The following is a 16,008-nucleotide window of genomic DNA, read 5'->3' as shown; positions in this document are numbered from 1 at the left end:
ATTTATGTTAGGAAAACACCAGAGTGGCTTGTGTTCATGTCAGGAATCTGAGACGGTGCAGCATGGGTTGATTTTTTGTAGAAAATATGGCCGCCAAATACAAGATCTAATCCGAGAAATGCGAGACATTGGCTTGGAAGATATATCTCTAAAAAGTATTTTAGAAGTAGGGTCAAGCGGGAGGGGAAAAAGTAGTTTTTTTCAATTTTTCACTTAATTCACACTTTTTTTTTAAAGTACATTAGTCCATGTGTGTTCATTCATAGTTTTGATGCCTTCAGTGAGAATCTACAATGTAAATATTAATGAAAATAATAAGGTAATACATACAGTCTATGGCCCCATCGCGGTCCACCGGAAGAGGCGGGACTTCGCCTCTCTATTGGTTAGGTCACAGCGCCCTTGTTTGAATGGCGGAAGACGTGTATCATAATATATAGCTACTCAAACAGGTACAAAACTTAACTTTTTACCCAGTTTATGGTTAAACTATCTGCTGGAAAACACTCGTCAACTGGTAGCAGCACAACTGACTGTCTTGGTCTCTCGAAGTCTTGCTAGCAGTATATACACAGCTAATTCAAAGCGGTAACGTTAGCCGCATAAGCTAACTGAACTAGCTACGATAGAGTAACTATCTGGAGTTGGTAACGTTAGCTAGTAACGTTGATGGTAACGCTAGCTGCAGAAGCTAACTAAATTACAGTTGAAAGTGTTGACTTGGTTACAGCTGTAATGCAAATTACTCAACTTGCATTAATAGAGCGCTTGTTTCAAATTTAGCTGTCATTGCTTTTTGTTATAAAAGAGCCTGCAGGTGATGAAAGGCTCGCTTGGCTGGCTATTTCAGTGCCGAATTTACCAGAATAACCTCAAGACTCCTAAATTGTTTGTGGTTTTTTAATTTGGAGGTATGTGTTGCTACCAAGAGCCCAGCTACTTTCAATTGTCAGATTTTTAAATGGAGTTTGGCTCTGGAAAACCGTAGCGGAGTTTGATCTCACTGCAGCTCTCTGAACTAGCTAACGTGTTGCTCTCTGTTTCATTTCCTGCAGTGTGAGAAACCATGGAACAGGTAAGTCAACGTTAGCTAAACATTATTATTATTTTATTATTTTTGCATCTGAGGCTATAGTGGCGCGTTTGGACAGATCGTGTTTCAGTAAGTAGCCGAAGCCTGAGTGTGCAGAAACTTGATCTGTGGTTACTCAGGTAATAATTCCTGCGATGAGCGCTCGCTCTGCTTCAGCCTAGGACTTTTCATTTCGAAACATGGACATGGACAGCAGGACAGCATCTTTTGCACAGTCCAGAAATAAGACTTCTTATGTTTATGTGTGGACTTCCAGGCAGTTCCAGGTAGAGCTTAGACCTGTTCAGCAGTTGCACGTGTTGTTCTGTGATGTTTGTCTCCCTTTTGAGTGTGTATTTTGTGTGTTTCTGTGTGCATGTTGCAGGAACAGCAGGTAGAATGGGACGATGTGAATAAACTTCTGCAGCACCACAGTTTTAAGCCTGTGTGCTTTTCAGATCCTGTAGAGAACAAGAATCTTTCAGGTAAGAGTCCGTCCTTTCTTATTGTGTAGAAAATACAATTGTATTTTGTTTGTTGTGGAAAAAAGAAAGTTTATAAGCATGTTTGCACAAATGTGATATGTGATATAAACTTTAATTTTGATGAATTATGCATAGATATACACTGTTATTGAGAGCAAAGCTAGCCCCATTATAACATCAAAACTAGTTGTGCTGTGTTGAGCTGTCAATCTTTGTTCTTATTGTTACCACTAAGTGACTGTGAAGTTGTTTTACTACGCCATCTACGCATTAGTTTCTTAGTGGAAAGGAAGAAAAACATATCACGATGAAGTTTGAATGAGAAAGGGAAAAAAAACGTGACAGAAGCAAGAAATCCGTGGAATCTGAGGCTGTTTCACGGTGTCAACCAAAAGACAATGAGGAAACATGAACACTGTTTGAAAGTTGCTCCTTTAGTTGTTTATTTTTGTCTCTGCGTAAGGACAGGATGCCTCTGACTCTCCGTGTGTCCTTAGATCTGATTCTGCTGGACAGGAAGTCGGCCAATGAGATCAGGCGGACTTTAAAGACGATGCTCACAGACTCGGAGAGAAGACAGGCTCTGATCCAGGAGCTCGTCAAGTCCAACAACCAACTCAAGTGAGTCGTGCAATCAATCAAACCCACAGACGGATCACTGAATGGGCCGACCGTAAGGATAAAAAACTCACAGGACGCAAACATACAGAACAACTACAAACTGAGTACAAAGAGACACAAAACAACCACAAAGACACGTGAAACAACTAAATTAGATGCAATATGACTACAAGCAGACGCATAATGATTCAAAAGAGATGCATAAAAAATGCAAAATGACTCAAACCAGACACAACCACACAGAAACATAAAAAGTCTAAAAATAGAGGCACAGCAATTACAAGGAGACCCAAAATTACTACAAAAAATGCGAAATGACTAAATAGAGATGCCTAACAACTAGAAAGAGACACAAAAAGACGCAAAATGACACCAAGTAGGTAAAACGGCCACCAAGAAAGAGACAAAACGACCACTTAGAAGCGTAAAGCGTCCAAAAATGGATGCCAAGCAACTACAAGGACTGCAAAAAGGAGCAGAATAACCAAAAATAGGTGTGAAACATACATCATAGAGACAGATGAGCACAAATAAAAGCTAAATTACTGAAAACGGGTACATACCAACTACAAATGACCAAGAATCACCACTTATTTATTTTAGGACACACAGGGATGCGCAGCAGCACACAAACATGCAAAAGATTAAAAATATTACAGTGTGAAATAGTATTCTATGATCTGCCCGCGCGTTTTCACTATACGCACAAGCAGATCACTTTCTTCTCTTCTTCCTGTTTAGTAAAGCCGCCATCTTAATAGCAATGCGCCAAGTTACAAATGCGCTCGGCTTTCATAGGGAATGGGAGACGACACTGATTGGTTGATTGCAAGTCACACCTAAAACACACCTAAGAATTAATTAAGACAATTAAGAGCAACCCTTTTGAACCATGCGCCTGTTGCCATTTTTTCCGCCACTAAACTTGCAAAAGTGGATTGTACACTTGTGCAAGACGCTAAAATAGGGCCCAAGCAGTCTTAAGACCGATGTAAGAGAGATACAGAACAACCAGAAAGGAGGAACAACAACTAAAAATAGATGTAACACGGCAACGAGACACAAAACAGCCAAAAAGAAATGTAAAACTAGTAAAAAATAGATGCAAAACAAATGCAAAAACTATCATAATGACTAAAAAAGACTAAATGTAGTCTGGGTGTGTTGTTCTTCAGTGGACAGGCTGGGGGGCCATTGTCTCACAACTGTCCATGATTGGACCCTCTATAAATTTAGGTCTTTGTCTCAGGAGAAAAGCATTTAACCATGTTAGCTGTTTTTTTAAGTAACACAAATGACTGGTCAAAGTTTTACGACCCAGCGTCATTTTGAGATTTTTCCAGTTAGACAGCGGTGCTGTTTAAAAGCAAAATCCGATCTCAACATCAGGGCTGCTCCTTAATCTCCTCCAACAACCGAACAAAAAGAGGTCTCATTGGAAGCCGAGGCATGGCGATAAGTTCCTGGAATGTGTGGAACGATATGAGATGGAAGTGAAACCGGGTCTTTCGTGGCGTACCTATGCCTGCAGTGTCCGTTACTACTTAATAATGTATCTGCAGCGTGTGCCCACCACCTGTCCTCCTCCTGTCATCTCATCTCATCAGACCATTCACAGAGACACAGCTGTCCGTCAGAAGAAGTCTCTCAGCCCGAGGCTGGAACCAGCTGACTGTTGTGCTCATGTTTCTACACACCGTTTCCCGGAGAGAACAGTCACTCAGTACAGAGAAATACTATAAGGCTATTGTAAGAGGAAAGTACAGTCTTATTGTAAATGCTTTGTCAGATATTGTTTAGTTTAGTCTTGTGATGTCTGTAATGGAATTAATTAGGGCTGAACTATTTTTTTGTGAGGGGGGGGGGGTGTCTAATTAGGGCTGGGTGATATGGAGAAAATCGAATATCACAATATTTTTGACCAAATACCTCAATATCGATACCGCAACGACATTGTAGTGTTGACTATTGGTGGTTTTAACAAAATATTATATATATATATTGTAGGTAAAAGCAAATAATAGACCAGTTACAGCAGTCAAAAAATTGCACCAATTTACTGTAATGCAGCCTTTAAAACCAGTAAAGACCACACTTTTGCCATATTACGATATCTAAAATCTATGACGATATCGAGTCTCATATCACGATATCCATATAAAATGGATATGTTGCCCAGCTCTGCACGATATTGGGGTTATGATTTGATAGATTTTGTTTTTCAGCTTAAAGCGCCAATAATCTGTTCATTTTCAGGTTCATAATTGTGTTTTGAGGTTGTACCAGAACAGGTTTACATGGTTTCATTTTCAAAAAACACCATATTTTTGTTGAACTACACATTGCTGCAGATCCTGTCTTTAGGTCTCTGTTTTAGCTACAGAGTGAGACATCTTACTTGTTTTAGCTACAGAGTGAGACGTCTCAATTCTTTACTATCTTTGTTGGGAGCCGCACATGCGCAGTAGCGAGGTAAGGTCCCATCAGCTAGATAACTCACAGTAATTTTGACCAAATACCTCAATATTGATACTGCAACGATATTCTAGTGTTGACTATCGGTGCTTTTACAAAATATTTACATTATGAGATTATTGGTAAATAATCATCATTAATGTGGATATAATGACTATAGGTCTGGTAAGTTCAAATAAATGGCATCACTTTACTGTAATGCAGCGTTTAAAACCAGGAAAAGACAACACATGCCGTATTATGATATTCAAAATCTAAGACAATATCTAGTCTCATATCACATATATTGATATAACATTAATATATTGGCCAGGCATCCGATCCCATAACGCCGTGCCTGATACATATAACATTTGGGCTAACCCCAAACCCTATCTGGTATGTTATCTGCTAAACATTTGACAAACCAACCAGATTTAAATATGTAAATAGTTTTTTTCTTTCTAAATTCTCTGTCAATGTTATGTAGTCCATACCCAGCCATCAGGCGCCGCGCCGTCACTTCCTGCACTACCCACCTCCACCTCCTCCGTGGGGAAAACTCTAATCTGTCATGATGTCATAAGGACTACAAGATTCAACTATCAAGACTTTAAACTGAGGACAATATCCAACACGTTTGACGCAGGCCCCAGACTCATGATTTTTATTGCGTTTTTGGAAATTGGTCTGCAACATTGGAATTGCTTGGTATGGTCTAAGGTCGCCATAACATGTACGTAGACCATTAAATATTTTCTTCTCTAAGACCTAACATTATTAAGAAAGTGGCAATGGGAAAAATGGATGAATTTAAAATATAATCAGTTTGAAGCCACCTTTTAGATGGAAGATGTGTTTAAATGTGTCCAACTGACAATGCCCAAAATGCTGTATAATAGCAACTCAAATAGCAACTCAAACACCTGAAAAATGACAAATGTGACAAAAAACAATTTCTGAAAAGCAACACTTGTAAAAAACATAAAACGTGTGTGTGTGTGTGTGTGTGTGTATGTATGTCTGTCTGTTTCTGTGTGAGTGTGTCTCTATGTGAATGTCTCTCTCTGTGTCTGTCTCTCTCTCTCTCTTTCTCTCTCTCTCTCTCTCTGTGTGAGTGTGTCTCTGTGTGTGTCTGTGTAGAGAGGAGGCTCGCGAACACACTCTTGAAGCAGCTCAGCAGTGTAAGCGGGCCGCTGAGCTGGAGGCGCTGCTGGCCGTGGTGAGGATCAGAGTCCAGGACCTGGAGGACCGCTACCTCGCCAAGGCTGTCCAACAGCACAGCCACACACAACAGCTGCAGCGGGAGAACCAGGACACACAGGCATGTCCGCACACTGCCCACGCACTTTATCACAGTAAATATTCAAATTTAAAAAGCTGCAGTCATAGTTTTTCTCTTCTTTTTTTTTTTTGTAAATCATAGAATCATATTAATGAACGTGTAAATAGTGCTTCTGACATATACGTTTCTTTTCTTTGATGTTTGCTTTTTTCAACGCGTTTTAACACTTTTTTCAATGCTTTTTTCTTTTCACAATTTCGCCGTCTTGTTCTGCACTTTTTTTTGTTATTTTTTGCCTTTTCCATGCTTTTTTTCCGATGTCTCTATATCAAACTACTATTTTTTCTACTTTTTGTTATTTCCACTCTTCATTCTAAAACCCAACCGGCCCGTCAGACACCGCCTACCAAGAGCCTGGGTCTGTCCGAGGTTTCTGCCTAAAAGGAAGTTTTTCCACGCCACTGTCGCACTGTTGCTTGCTCTGGAGGAAACTACTAGAATTGTTGCGTCCTTGTAAATTCTGGAGTGTGATTTAGACCTACTCTATCTGTAAAGTGTCTCGAGATAACTCTTGTTATGAATTGATACTATAAATAAAATTGAATAAAATTGAATTAGAATTAAATTAAAGATGCTGTAGAGCTTTTAAAAAGAAATTAAAATGAACAATTGGTGACTATTGGGAAAGAATCTGCTCTTCTCATTAAGAAGCATCTGTCGTGTATAGGAGCGGTGTCAGGTCCTGGAGAAGAAGCTGTCGAAACAGAGGGAGGAAGTCGCTCAGCTTCAGAAGAAATTGTATTTCATCGTCAAAGAAGAAGAGCAACGATTGGCTCGCCAGAGTCACGCCCTCCAGCACGTCTGCAACACAGCGAGCCGGCAGAACTCCCCAGCTGAGCCGCAGTAAGAACACATCTGATGCACCGCAGCCTCCTGTTGATGAGCATGTTGATTAGGGCTGCAATCAGCTGTTTTTTGTTGTTGGATCAATCTGTGGTAGTACTTTCTAGATGAATGGATTAGTTGTTTTACTGTCACGGAGAAATGGAAAAACTCTTACGTATTCATGAAGAAGCTGGAAGTGAACAGACAAACTAATTAAGCAAGATTTTTGATGCTTTTTCAACGTGTTTGTCTGTTTTTTTGGGCAATTTTGGTAGCTTTTTTTTTCAATGTTTTTGCTGTTTTTAGTTTTTTTTCCCAATGGTTTTGTCGCTTTTCTTCTCTTTTTGTCGTTATTTTTGTTTCTCCAATGTCATTACCACTTCTTGGCAAAGCTAGTTTAATGCTTTTTCAACATTTTGGTCAGGGTTTCCTTTTTTGTAAACCAATAAATCAATTATAAAAGTAGTTGGCAATCAATTGAAAAAGACAACAACTAATGGAATTTTTTTTTACTTTAAAACTTTTTTCACCCTTTTGCTTGCACAGGCGTGAGAAGTGTGTATTTATACTGGAGAGGAAACTTAGCTCTTTATGTTAACCCCCAGGTGTGTCAAAGGAGAACCAGGAGGATCTCACGTGGCTCATCAGGCAAAAATCAAGAATGTCACGCCATCTCTCAGAGACACCATCAAGGTAACCTGACTCAGTGTTTACTCATTTTCACAGTGTTTTCTCTCTAAAGCAGAAGGTCATGCTCTCACATTTCTTCCAAGGAATACCAGGAACAGCAGAAGGCAAGCGCAGCTCAAATAGAAGATCTCAAGACGGAGGTGGAGCACCTGAAGCGAGAACTGAGGACGAGGTGTGTGTGTGCTGTCATATCAGGCTTCGTCAGTATACTACACTTTGGTTTGACAACAAATATCTTTTGCTACTTTTACGCCTCGTGTCCACACTACTCCGGTGTTTCCTAGCTGCCCCGTTTTGGTTTGAAACTTTTACATACCTTTCAATAACGGTTCCACCTTGTCGTAGGTCCAAGCTAATAAATCCCTGCTCTTACTTTTCACCATTGTTGTTCTTTATCCAAAGTATTTTCTGGATTTTCAACTTACAAGTCTATGATTTCAAAAAACAAACATCTTTGTTCTGTTATAATACAACCCCTTCAAGCTGATTCAAGACCCATCATATCTTATGATAAACTGATTCAATCTGAGTATTATGAGTAACGTTATCCCGGGGTCATCAAACATACTAGTGGTATCCCACATTCATTAAAGCTAAATTAAAGACCAGTAAGGTAAATTAATAAAATCTTAGTAATTGTAACATTTTGGACTGTAGCAGCGATGTTAGATAAATTAACACCTCTGTCTATTTGGCAATTTATAATCCGAATATTTTTAGTTATTGGAGGAGCAACTTTTCTACATTGTACCAAGCAAAAGACCAACCGCAAATATGACAAAGATAAAAGATTAATCGCCAACAGAAAGTAAGTTTTAGTGGGCGTTCCCAGTAATGCTGACCAAGTCTATGCCTGCACCTGGGTATAATTGAACCAATCAGAAGCACAGCACTTCTCTACAGGAGCAATTGTCTTTGCAGATTACCCAAAAAAGACAACACGACTGAGAGCAGCGAGGACATCGCTTTGTGTGCCCACTATCGCCATGTAAGCATACTGTCTGAATACGTTCTTGTTTCCTGAAATCTCGAAGGGCAACTACTATTTTCATGTATTTTATTTTTTTCCAACATGGACTCTATTTTACCATGTTTGTGTGTCTAAATTAACCTCAAAATCACTATCACCAATGAAAGAGGATTTTACTCTTTAACAAAACAGAGATATACCCTACAGGTCTATATCAGAAAACTGATGGCGAACATTTTCCATGTAGGGTTACATTGCAGCCTGTTTTGCAGCTCAATACTGCACCTATTTCAAAGATTTTTTTTCCATTATTCACTTAGACACCAAAACACGGTTACAATAGGGTCCAGGATGAAAGAAAAAACTTGAAGTTACCCATTAAACCTAACTTTTTTCCTGATTTGTTCCAGCTTTTGGATGAGATCAGCGCAGTTGTGAACAATCCCAACGCTCCGATGCGCCTGCACCGACAGAAACCCTCTGTTGGTTTGGAGCTGGCTGAGTTTCAGACTCTGCTCCCCACAATGGAGGACTGGGCCCAGCAGCTCCACCTCCTGAAGGTAAACACCCACCACAGGCGTTGATGGGGAAACATGAGCGAGCTTTGTGTAGTTTATAACTGACCAGACTGCTGAAACTTGTTTTCTCCACTTCTACAACTGCGTAAAAATTGCTTTGTGTGTGTAGGATCTGCAAAGGGGTTTGTGTGAACTGAAAGGCAGACTCATGCCCTGGCAGCCTCCTGACGATGGCCATAATGCTGGAGAAGCATTGAAGGTGGAGGACATGATGTTGCTGGTGGACACCATGCTGGAAAACACCTTGTCTGGTGAGGAGAAGGTACAGCACTGCACCAATTATGATTGTCCAAAATGGGTTTTAAATACACAAAAAAGCCTACAAAAGCAGCCCTTTGTCTAATTCCAATTCTTTTAGACATGACCCCTTGTCTTGGCTCTCAAAGTCCAATTAATGTTATCCAGCCAGGTTATGGGTGACGGAGAGATAGCATCATGGTTGGCAAATTTCACTCATAGGACACCAACATACATTTCCTGTATTTACCCGGGGACGCTAACTCTGATCCGTGTTGAAAGCCCTGTGTTTTAGAACCAAAACATTCACCTCCACTTCCTCCCTACGCTGACGACAGTGCTCTTTTACTGCAGCAGTTAATGTGGGGCATAAGGTAATAAATACGTGGAATACATACATATTACAGAGCAATAGATTTACGAGGACAGCCTTTTTGTTGCAGCCTTGGACAATATGTAGTCTCGTATCACAATATATTCCAACTTTTTTCTTAAATGAATATGCCACCGTATGTTGAAATAGGGATTATCACGTTTAACCTAGCGGTAGATAGGTGGGCCAACGCATCTTTTGTCTCAGTGCATGCACTGTTTTAGTCTGGTGCAACACCGGCAGCGCCACCGCTAGTTAGCTTAGCCTAGTGAAAGGAATCCTATGTTGCCGGTTAGCGTGTTGTGAGTAAAAGTGACCCAACAAAAACACAACTGTGTATTCATGACAAGTAGAAATAGCAATTCATATTAAGACTAGACGATTTCTTAGGCAGATATTGACTTGGGACAACATTAAGAAGAGGTGCTTCGGCTGTGCTTCCACCCAATATAGTCCTAAATCAATATCTGCCTGGGAGACCGAGATAAGCCCTATTTCAACAAATGGCGGCGTATTCCTTTAAAATATTCTTACTTTTTTTACAGAAATATTCCAACACATCCTAAAATATTCTAACCTCTCTTCTGATATTCCAACAATTCTCTTGAAATATTCCAATTTTTTTCTAAGATATTTAAACTTTTTTCCAAAAAAATTCCACAATTTTTCTAAAATGTTCCAAACTTTTTTCTGAAATATTTCCACTACTTTTTTCTAAAATATTCAAAAAGAATTCTCAATGTAAAATACTTTGCATCTGGAAAAATTTAGATTTTATAATGAAGATAGAGGAGACAAGTTTAATAAGACACGGGACCCGATACTGAATTACCTTTAAAATGTGAACCCATAGACGTCGGCTATTTTATAAAACCTCACTGTGCAAATTAGATTGTGATTTGTATATGTCAAATTCATTTAACTTTATTACCTTAAGATGTTATGTTTATAGTATCCATCTTAACTATGACCATGGAATATAGCTGGAATCCAAGATGTGCTGTGTTCCAAATGTTCAGTATATTTATTGTTCTTTATGTTTTCATTCCCCCCCCCTCTCCTCTTTCCTTATATTTTATTGAAAATCAATAAACATATTTTCAAAAGCGGAGCTTTGCCCCCAACACGGCAAATAAAATGCAATTATAACACACACACTTAGCATATTAGAAGGCAGAGGGATAGCTAAACCTTTCAACTGTTGCTCAACAGAGAGCTCAGAGAGAGAGAGAGCCATCGCTAACTGCTAAACTAAAGTAGCTAACAGAGCTAACATCCTGGTGGTGGTGGTGTTTCAGGTGCTCCAGACTCCCACTCGCTACACTCTGGGCGCCATGGTGTCTCACTTCCAGAAGCTGTTTGACGTCCGCTCCCTCAGCGGAGTGTTCCCACGAATGAACGAGGTCTACACCCGGCTGGGAGAGATGACCAACGCCATGAGGAACCTGCGAGATGTCCTGCAGCTAGGTGAGTAGAAGTAGGGGCGAGGAAAAGTATCTAGGGCTGCTCGATTATGGGTAAAAAAATCGGGATCACAATTGATTTGGTCAATATAGAAATGAGGATTATTTAACAGCATTTTCATGTAAACAGAATAGAGCAGTGACTCTCTATATTTTGAGAAGAACACATTTTCACTTGCTGAAAAATTAATAGATTTTCAAAATAGTTAATTAATTAGCCAACTAATCGTTGCAGCTCTACATGATAATTTTACTTTTAGATGCTATTATAGTTAAATCAAATGCTTTTTCAGTCCATTAGGTGGTGTACTCAAGCTTTGTTTGAAGTTTGAAGTTGAAAAAAAAGGTAATATCTAATTTACCCAAATACAAGACCAATAGTGGACACTTACGCATCATAATTCATGTTTTGGAAAAGATTTTATGAGGATAATCATCAAAACATTTTATTTATTTAAAATTAGTCCCTCATTTGGTTTTTAGGGTTAGGCATTTTTTTGGAGTTAGCCATGATTTTAACACAAGATAAAACTAGTGGCTACATTTAAAATAAAACCAAGTAAATAAAAAAAGGGGAACAGCGCTTTTGATTTTCTTTGACCACTCTGACCCCTGAGGTCATTGCGACAGATTTACGACATATTAGCGACAGAATCAGTTGTAGTAGGGCGGTGTGCAGCGCGATTGAATGTGGAGGATGATCTCCGAGTAGCGGTCTCCAACATTAAACCAAGATTGGACTTGCTGTGCTCCAAACATACTGCACATCCATCTCATTAGGTGAGGTTATGTTCAAATTAAAGTAATGAGTAAATTACTTTAGAATAATGTTATGGCTGTTGTGTTATTTTGTGTTGTCAATATGCTCGTGTTAGGATAGGCCTGTAGTGCGTGCGCTGTTGCGCGCAATGTTTATGTACGTTTAAAGTGGGAGGGTCGCAAGTCACTTGCACCGTTACTTTGGTTGGGGGGTGGTGGGCTGAAAGTTCTGGGAACCCCTGGTCTAAACCCCCAAAATAGGAGTATCTCACGTTTTCAGATATTTTCATAGGGGAAAACCGGTCTTTTAAATCACAGAATAGAGCTGCACAATTTGAAGGAAAATATGTAATAACCTCGTTTGAATATAGCAGTAACAATATTACTTGCGACAAATACTGTACACAGACATTAAAGTGTACCCAGTTCTGGTGCTTTCAGTATTTTTTGCTAAAATGCAACGCATTGCTTGTTGAATTTTAAAAGAGGAAACTTAAAGTTATTGGACACAGAAGGTACCACTAAAAAAGAATCAAATCCAAAACAACTTAAAGTGCAGTTTTCCAGTGTTCTCTCCAATCTCTCTTTCAACTAAATCCAATAATCTCTGAGTGTCACAGCCTTTCATGATGTGTTTATTGCGCAAGTTGACATACTTTTGGCCACTTTTGGATATTTGGACTGCAGTTCAGCAGGAGCAAACATGTTCAGCTGATAGTATGTGGGTGTGTGTCAGACTGCAGGGTTCCTCCCGCCGAGCTAGTGAACCATGTATCCAGGCTGGTTTCCTCAAGTGAACACGCTGCCGGACTCCATCAGCTTTTGGGAGAGGCCGACGTTGACAGGTTCACGCACGCTCTTTGGAACATCCCGTGTTGTTGTTGTTGTGCAACAGCGTAACAGCAATACTCTCTGCGTGTGTTTTCCAGGATCCTGGTCAAAGTAAAGCAGCACCAAGAGTTCTTCCCTGCTTTCCACGCCCTCATCACGGACATTTTACACACTCTGGGTAAATATGACATAAGAACTATACATGTTGGGTCTGCAGACACAAATCAACACGTATTAGACATATAAGAAGTAGGCTTGTGGTAGAGCAGGCACACATGTACTTCAAGGTTTATGCCTAGACGCAGAGTTCCAGAGTTTGAATCCGACCTGTGACGATTTCCTTGCATGTCTTTCCCCTTACTCACCTAATTGTCTTGTCTAAAAAATGAACAATTAAAGGCGGAAAAGCCCAAATAATTATCTTAAGAAGTAGGCTTGGGCTCATATTTTCAACTCCAATCGTGGTTACTAGAGATAGGAGTAGGGTATCATGTAAACCAACCGAAAAACAACAAAAAATTCACCCAAAACCCACCCCCAAGCAGCTATTTATTTCGGCACCCGTGTTGTCCAGTCTATCCGGCCGCATCCTCGTATGCCCGCCCAGTGTAATAGTTTTGTCTTTTATTTTATTTTTTACGCCATATGCGAGCGTGCATATGTGTAAAGCCAGGCAAGTTATCACAGTCAGTAAGACCACAGTGCAGACGGATGCGTTACAAAAATATGCGACAGCAAGTCACTTGATTATGACCCAATCGATAGCCTATGTTTTATAAAAACGTCTGCTACGGAGCCATAACGTAAGCTTCGAGGTGATGGAGTCTTTTATACATTGTCGTGTTTCTTTAAAAATAAACAACAGACAAATATTTTTTAAACGCTTCAGATGTAAAGTTATTCAGTGTCAAAGTGACGTCAAAATGAATGGGAGTCAATGGGATGCTAACGGCAGGTGATGGCTTTGTAGCATTAGAGTGGCGCCATGGGAGCTACGCTTAGAGAGGAGAGGCTTACCCCATCGCACATACAGACACACAAACACGCTCAACATATTCCCACTCTCTCTCTATCTCTTTGTATCGGTATTTTATTGTAGACTATATAGTGAAGGAAATTAACCAAAAAGAATTCGAACACCACTGCAAAATGGCAAACACACTATATTATATTATATACTATATTTTTGAACAAAAGTGATATCCCTTATGTTGTCTTCCCGTCAAAATTGAAAATAAACACTTTTGTTGTCGCTTTTTATCAAGGTTTTTAACTTTTTCTTACGTTTTTAACAATAACTAACTTATTAACTAGTTTTAAAGTTATTTTGGGAATTTATGGTCAATAACCTCATTTATAGGAATTTATACCTAATGTTAGAGTTAGAAAAGCAGAAATTAGGAATTATTTAGACTAAAATTAAAGGAAAGTATGTTGACGGATAATCACAGACTGGAATAAGTCAACTTTTACTCTATACTATTTCGAAGCCACTTCAATTTTTCGAATGCTGTAAAATCGAATAAGACAAAATTCATAAACGCAGAGATTTGTACTTGCCAAAGAGTGTTGTGTGGAATAAATCCTGTTATTTTGGTTAATTATAATTGGGTAGTTAAAAAGAACATTGAGATAGGAAAACGTGTCAATTTGACCCGAGGACAACATGAAGGATATAGAAGATGTAAAAAATAAAAAAAAAATTAAAAAACGCTTCGGTGACCCCATTAATTTGTGTGCGTGTGCGCATGTTTTTCAGGAGTGAATCACCTGGACGCCATCATTCCTGCCCTGCAGTCCTTGAAACAAACAGCCCAGTGATGTCACGTTGGTTCTACGGAACACAGAGCTCCACGTGAGGCCTTTTGTTTGGAGTAAGGAGTCCGCATTTGATGAATGAGTCACTATGACTTGAGTCTTAATAAATAAATACATGAATAAACAAATATGTTAAAGTTTATAATTAAATGAAACCTTAATAAATGCTTTAAATATATTCCGACAGTTTGTGACAGTCGAAACTGACGCACTTATACTGTGTGTAAAAAGCAACAATACGTCAAAGCGTGGAAAGCTTTAAAAAAAAAGATGAAAAATGTTTCATTCAAAGCTCACATAAGTGATCTTATGAAAAGGATCATTTTAGAGATAGAAAAAAATCCCTTTTGTTTAACGTGAAACAGATCAGAAATCCCCATACCCACCAGTCCATTTTTAAATAAACAGTAACTTTATCGTCATACAATTCCCTTCATTCAAAGTTGATTAAAACAAAATAAAAACAACCAAGAGCCATCGTGATTCCTCTTTCCGCTGCCCCAACAGTCCCAACTCTAGTTTGGTTGAAATAAACCCCTAATTCACAGATGTAGATGTGAAAATAAGATGGCTCTATACACGCTAAAAGTACAGTTTATTTAAATGGAGTCTGGTGGGCTTTGCAATGGTGATTCTTGTGATTCCTTTATTTCTGTGTCCATATGTTAATGAGGTGGCCTATTTCTACATTCATACCTGTATTTATTTATTGAGACTTACCTATTTGTTTGTTCTCTATGGAGCCGGGTTGTGAAACCTAATCCTGGTTAATAACTGCATTCCTCAGGCTGTCACTAATCCCTCACATTAATAAGCAGAATTTTTTGAAGCTGGCTGTGTTCTTCACATGGTTCATTGTTTCCTACCGTCACGTGGATGTACATACACACCAGGTTTAACCTTGCAAGCGTTTATGAAACAATATATCAAGGCACTTTATAGATAGAGTAGGTCTAGACCACGCTCTATAATTTACAGAGACCCTAGTACTTCTACAAAAGCAAGCATTTGGTGTAACAGTGGCGAGGAAATTTATGCGTTTTGTGTGGAAAAAGTAATATTTTGAGAAAAAAAAGTTGGATTATTTTAGGAAAAAGTGCAATATTTAAAAAATGAAAACATATAGCTCAGAACTGATCTGACACACCCCTCCTTTAAGCTGAAATGGCATGAGAAATGACTGTACCTCGTGTTGAGTATCGGCTGACTCAGTCCCACTTCATGTTTCCCACTTTCATTTCCCAATAGGTTGCTTTTTTTCTTGCTTTGTTTTCTTATTATTCTACTTGCAACAGCTAATATTTATAAATCTAATAATAAACCATCCCTTTTTAAACAACATCATCAATCTTTAAAACAAGAAAGCCAATAAAACCCTGAATTTGATTCAAATTGATACACACATGATTGTGTGTATGTATGTATATGTATGTATATGTATATATATATATATATATATATATATATATATATATATATATATATAT

The 16,008-nt window shown here is 38.9% G+C and overlaps 1 protein-coding gene across 4 annotated transcripts; it reads left to right on the top strand.

Annotated features, from left to right (window-relative positions):
- Positions 1-325: 325 nt before the first annotated feature.
- On the top strand, positions 326-14,649 carry cep70 (centrosomal protein 70). Of its 4 annotated transcripts, XM_034864882.1 has the most exons (15): positions 326-452; positions 1,056-1,075; positions 1,458-1,557; positions 2,055-2,178; positions 5,776-5,956; positions 6,645-6,820; positions 7,408-7,495; positions 7,576-7,664; positions 8,414-8,480; positions 8,873-9,022; positions 9,150-9,302; positions 10,949-11,117; positions 12,609-12,717; positions 12,802-12,881; positions 14,463-14,649. In XM_034864882.1, the coding sequence occupies exons 2-15, from the start codon at positions 1,067-1,069 to the stop codon at positions 14,522-14,524; spliced, it is 1,557 nt and encodes a 518-aa protein (XP_034720773.1). In that variant the 5' UTR covers positions 326-452; positions 1,056-1,066; the 3' UTR covers positions 14,525-14,649. The 4 variants fall into 4 exon arrangements, with proteins under 4 accessions (XP_034720773.1, XP_034720771.1, XP_034720772.1 ...); XM_034864880.1 differs by lacking the exons at positions 326-452; positions 1,056-1,075 and adding an exon at positions 1,139-1,359 and having other exon boundaries at positions 8,414-8,474; XM_034864881.1 differs by lacking the exons at positions 326-452; positions 1,056-1,075 and adding an exon at positions 1,140-1,359 and having other exon boundaries at positions 7,585-7,664.
- Positions 14,650-16,008: the final 1,359 nt, after the last annotated feature.

This window comes from Etheostoma cragini, chromosome 24 (assembly GCF_013103735.1).
Source record: "Etheostoma cragini isolate CJK2018 chromosome 24, CSU_Ecrag_1.0, whole genome shotgun sequence".
Classification (NCBI taxonomy): domain Eukaryota; kingdom Metazoa; phylum Chordata; class Actinopteri; order Perciformes; family Percidae; genus Etheostoma; species Etheostoma cragini.
This window is presented reverse-complemented; position numbering and strand designations above follow the sequence as displayed.